The sequence below is a fragment of the Elephantulus edwardii genome, unplaced genomic scaffold (genome assembly GCF_000299155.1).
Source record: "Elephantulus edwardii isolate Elephantulus edwardi_28Jun2011 unplaced genomic scaffold, EleEdw1.0 scaffold00164, whole genome shotgun sequence".
Taxonomy (NCBI): Eukaryota; Metazoa; Chordata; class Mammalia; order Macroscelidea; family Macroscelididae; genus Elephantulus; species Elephantulus edwardii.
In genome coordinates, this window is record NW_006399914.1 from 4363846 (window position 1) to 4368602 (window position 4757).

General features: G+C 40.6%; 1 protein-coding gene across 1 annotated transcript in view; it reads right to left on the minus strand.

The window, feature by feature from the left end:
- SECISBP2L (SECIS binding protein 2-like) overlaps positions 1-4548 on the minus strand; it is a 66194-nt gene extending 61646 nt beyond the window's left edge. The window contains exon 1 of the mRNA XM_006895299.1: positions 4326-4548. Within this exon, the coding sequence (XP_006895361.1) occupies positions 4326-4349 (24 nt within the window). The 5' untranslated portion in view covers positions 4350-4548. The remainder of the gene's footprint in view (positions 1-4325) is intronic.
- Between the last annotated feature and the right edge of the window lie 209 nt (positions 4549-4757).

Consider the following 4757-nt stretch of genomic DNA (forward strand, 5'->3'; position numbering starts at 1 on the left):
TTTTCCTTTTCTTAAGACAAAGTGTCAACTCATTGCCACCAAGTCAGAACTGACTTACAGTTGACCATCCAGCAGGTTTTCACAGGTTATTGCCACCTTTCCCTCTCACAAAGCAGCTAGTAGATTTGAATCACATGCCTTTGGGCTGGCAGTCCGACTCCTTATCCACCAGGCTACGAGAGCTCCGTTTAAGTAAGTGTTGTGGCTAAAAAATTACATTTTTCTAAAAACCAGCTTTTCAGATTTAATACTAGGTTTTGCATTCTAATATATTAATATTATAATAAATACACTTATTTGTTATTAATGCTTATGTGATTATTCTTTTTCTCTCCTACTTCAAGGGAGTTTCTGCCTTAGTTTCTTGCTTTGAATGCTTATTTTTATCCCAACTTTAAAATGTCTAACAATGAAAGCATTATAACTATGGATGTGTCTCAGAGTACAGCATGGCATTTCAGAGTTGCATTCTTTTGACTGTAATTTTCCAATAATCTATAATTATACGTTTTATTTTTGGCCCAAGAATTCAGGAAAAAAATTACTTTTAAACTTCTAAGTAATATTTCTTATAAATAACAATGTACTATTTTTTTTCAATAACAAATGTATTATTTTTATAATCTAGTAAGTTACTTGTATCTATAAAAAGAGGCTTACACCCAACTATAAGTACTACTGAATAACAAACATATGATGTCATATCTAAATATATTTAGTTTGGAGTGTTAGGGATCACAAATTAAGAGAAAATTTAATCCAACAATTCTGTACCTTTATTAATGAACAGTATCTTGTATATATTAAAAACATTAGGGGAGCTCTGGTAGCCTAGTGTCAAGAAGCTGCACTGCAATCCCAGAGGTACGTAGTTCAAATCCAGCAGATGCTCTGCTGGAGAAGGAGGGGCAATCTCCTCCTGTATCACTCAGATCCAATCTGACGGTACACATACACAAAAATAATAAAATAAAATTTAAAAAACAAAAACATTATAGCTAGAAAGTCTGGAAATTCTTTTTAAAATTTATCTGTTAATGTCCCAAAAATTAACCACTGTCTAAATTATTTAGTTGTGGTAACATAAAAAATGATTAAAACTCTGGAGGGTTTCATTCCCTCTAAGTTTCAAAACACATCCTAAATTTTTAAAGATAGAAACTCTAAGTCTATAATTGAGGAGAGTGCCAAGTTTTAGTCTTCATATCCCTTCCACCAACCTATTGAGAGGAAAAAAAACCTTTAGTCTAAATAATACCAATCTATTCCTTGAATACCTAATTCTGACAGTTAAAATTCTGTGCTTCAACATACTTGCTAAAATAAAAGGAATTCTTTTCTAGTACATGGCAACATTACAATGAACACTGTCAATCTAGGATTAGATTCTCAGTAACTTCCTTTTTACACTCTTGATCAACATACATATTGTAACTTTTTATAGAAAGATCTTATTAAAAAAATAAATGGTCATTTGCAATAAAGCAAACATGAATGAATGCCTTCAGGCAAAAAGCACTTTGTTTTGGTTTCTGTTAAAAAGTTATACCAAGAAAAAAAAAATTAAAAAAACAAAAGTTGTACCATGACCAAACCACCAAGGATTTAATTAGGTTAAAATGAAATGTAGGATGTTTGCATTACATTTTTTTTAAATCAACTATCTATAAACTACCAACCACTATAATATTATAATGTTTGAGTTTTAACATCATGCATTTTAAAATTCTGAATTCTAGCCAACACTGGTAAAAGAATGAAAACTAAGTAACAGATACTTGTTAATGGTCTTTACCTGTTTTAATTTTTAAAAAACCCCAAACTCCAAGGCCATCATCAATTCTAACTCATAGAGACCTTCCAGCTAGTTCTCTATACATCGTTAGAGAGATTTATCGTGCATGGATCAGCTGGAGGACTTGAACAACCGACCTTTCAGTTAGCACTGCAATATGTACAGTGCTAAGCCACAAAGTTCCTGGTATATAATGAAAGAATAAAGAATTCATTTAAGTTGAGAAATCTCTTTCTGGGCCCTAGGTTAAGTCAAAAGTCCACAACTTTTTTTTCAATGATAAATTTCTTTGAGAATAGTAAAAATAATATACTTTCATAAGGGCAGAGAGCATACATAAAAGCAGCATATTCCTTCCAGGATATTCATGAATCCCTGAATTAACTGTCTGTAGCATTAGCTAAGCAAAGTCATACACACTTCTGACCACTATCTAGGGGAATGGAAGAAAGAAAGATATTAAAATTTTTCTTCTCTCATTAGGGTATTCTCTCTCTCTCTCTCTCTCTCTCTCACACACACACACACACACACACTGCTGTCAACTCTATCTCTCTCTCTCTCTCTCTCCTGTCAAGAGGAAACAATTTACAGCTGACCTTCAGGTGGGATTTAAGAGGTTACAAATCCCAAGGAAGGAAAATGCCCCTCTTCCTCCCACAGAGCAGTTGACAACTGACCAATTTGAACTGCTTGCCTTTGGGTTGGCAGTACAACTCCTTACCCACTAGGCAACCGGAGATCCCTCATTTAAGGAAGAGATACTAGAAAAACAAATTCTTCAGTGGAAAATCTTCCACCTTTCCCCCCCTAATCCTTACATTTCTATGACGTTTTAACTGATTATAGACTTTAGAAAGGCCTTGAATGAAAAAGGAAGGGCTTGGCAGTCTCAATTATTTTCTTAACATTTGTTGTTAGAAAGATGATCACAGGCAGATAGCTATGCTAAAAGTTATTATCTAAATAGTTAATTACATTTCCACTAGCATGAAAGGAATTCTAAGTATACACATGGCAGCATTACTAGTTCTAGTTCTGGGTGGTGAAGAACCAAAACATTTAACCCTTTCATTAATAATATTTATCAAGCATTAAAATGCTTATTATTGAGAGCTTTTAAATAATTTTTCCCCATTAAACTAGATATAGACTGTGTAGAGAAATGTTCTAAGTCACGAAAACCTCACTCGAAACTAAAATTCTCTGCCTCTGAGACGGAATGACTCAAGGCTGACCCTCCCAAGGGTTTCCGATGCTGTAAATCCGGCAGGAGGAGACAGCCCGTCTTTCCCCAGTTGCTGGTGGAAATGAGAGTGGATCCGCCCGCCCAGCCCGCTGGGTTAGCATTGCACAGGAAAGCCTGTTTATATTTGCAGGAGTTTCCACATCAGTTATGCTTTGTTAATCCCAAGTATTGTTTACTTAATTTATATGCGTTTTCAAACAGTTACAAAGAAACAATACTTTGCTTTAAAAAAAAAAAAAACCACACCCAAAACAGCTACCATTAGTCCTTTAAAGACCAAAGCAAATGTATCCAGAGCGTTAGAGGCTTAGTGGTAAGGAATCCTGGTATCAACTCAAGAGCACAGGGTTCAAATCCACCAGCTGCTTCATCGAAGAAAGATGGATAACCTCTCTGTGTTATTTACTGAAAACCTGCTACAGGGGCAGCTATATGGGTCGGATCTATGTGAACAGCACACAACAGCAGCAACTACAGATAACCGTTTGAAGTCTGGAGAGTGGGAAAACTGAAATTGGAATGGGAGGCTTAAATGACTTCTCTATTTTTTTACATCCTATTATCCCTGCCTCCCAATGCCTTCTAGCAAGGATAAGACTTTAATGCAATTCAAAACAGAACACTAATAGGACTACTTTTAAACACAAAAACAACCACGGAAAGAAAATCATTCTTCGGATCCTATAACCTCAAAATACAAAAAAATACCTACTACTGATTTTTGCAAAACAACTGGATGGAGGCAAGGGGAAACATTGGATTATATCATATCTTGAAAGAAACACCCCTGAAAGCCACTGCAATAGCAACAGAGCGCAGCCGTAAAAAGCCTGTGACCCTCCCCTACATTTGTTTATCACTCATTCTGACGGTCTTTCTGGGTGTAAAACCCTTAAAAACCTTTCCACCTAGAAAACACATTCCAGAACTGAAGGGGGGGGGAGGGGGGACGAGGAAGGATTTACTGGAAGTTATTAACCCTCCGCTCAGGAGGGCACTGACCGCCTGGAACCTCCAGCCCTTTTCACCAGGCTGGGAACGAGCAGCGACAGGGAGCCCCCAATCCTAAGGGGTAACTAGGGCTGGCAAAGCCCCACGTCAGAGGCAGCAGCTGGGAACAATGCCGGAGCAGAGCGCCGCTCAAGCTCCCGGGCGAGGTTCTACGGCCCACAGGGACCCGAGAGCTCCGGCTTCCCGGGATCCACGGTGGGAGACTCAGGCCGGCCGGTGCAGACGCGCCTACCCTCAATCCCCGTGCCGGCCGGCCCGGCCCCAGCGTACCTGGTCCGCGGGGGCTCGGTCCATGGCGCCTGCAGCAGCAGCGGGCCCGCGTTAGTCGGTGTGGAGAGCGCCTCGGGCCGCTTTCTCCATGGCCCCCCGCTCGGGTCCAGACCGGGCTCCGAGCCTCCACCCCTAGCTACTGGCACCAACACCAAGTCTGGCTACGCCACTGGCCGAGGAGGCGGCTCCAGCTCCAGGAGAAGGTGGAGGCGGAGGCAGCCTCCGGGAGGGATCATCTGGGACGGAAGCCGAGGAGGGCCTAGTGGGGCGGGAGGCGTTGTCGGAAATGGAGGCAAGCGGAAGACGAAGGAGCAGGGAGGAGGCAGAGGGTGACACAGGGCGGCCTGACGGCTCACTGGGTGGTAACATGAGCCTGAGCTCCAAGACATGGAGGCTGAGGCCAAATGGGACGCCCGGGAGCAGGATGGCCCA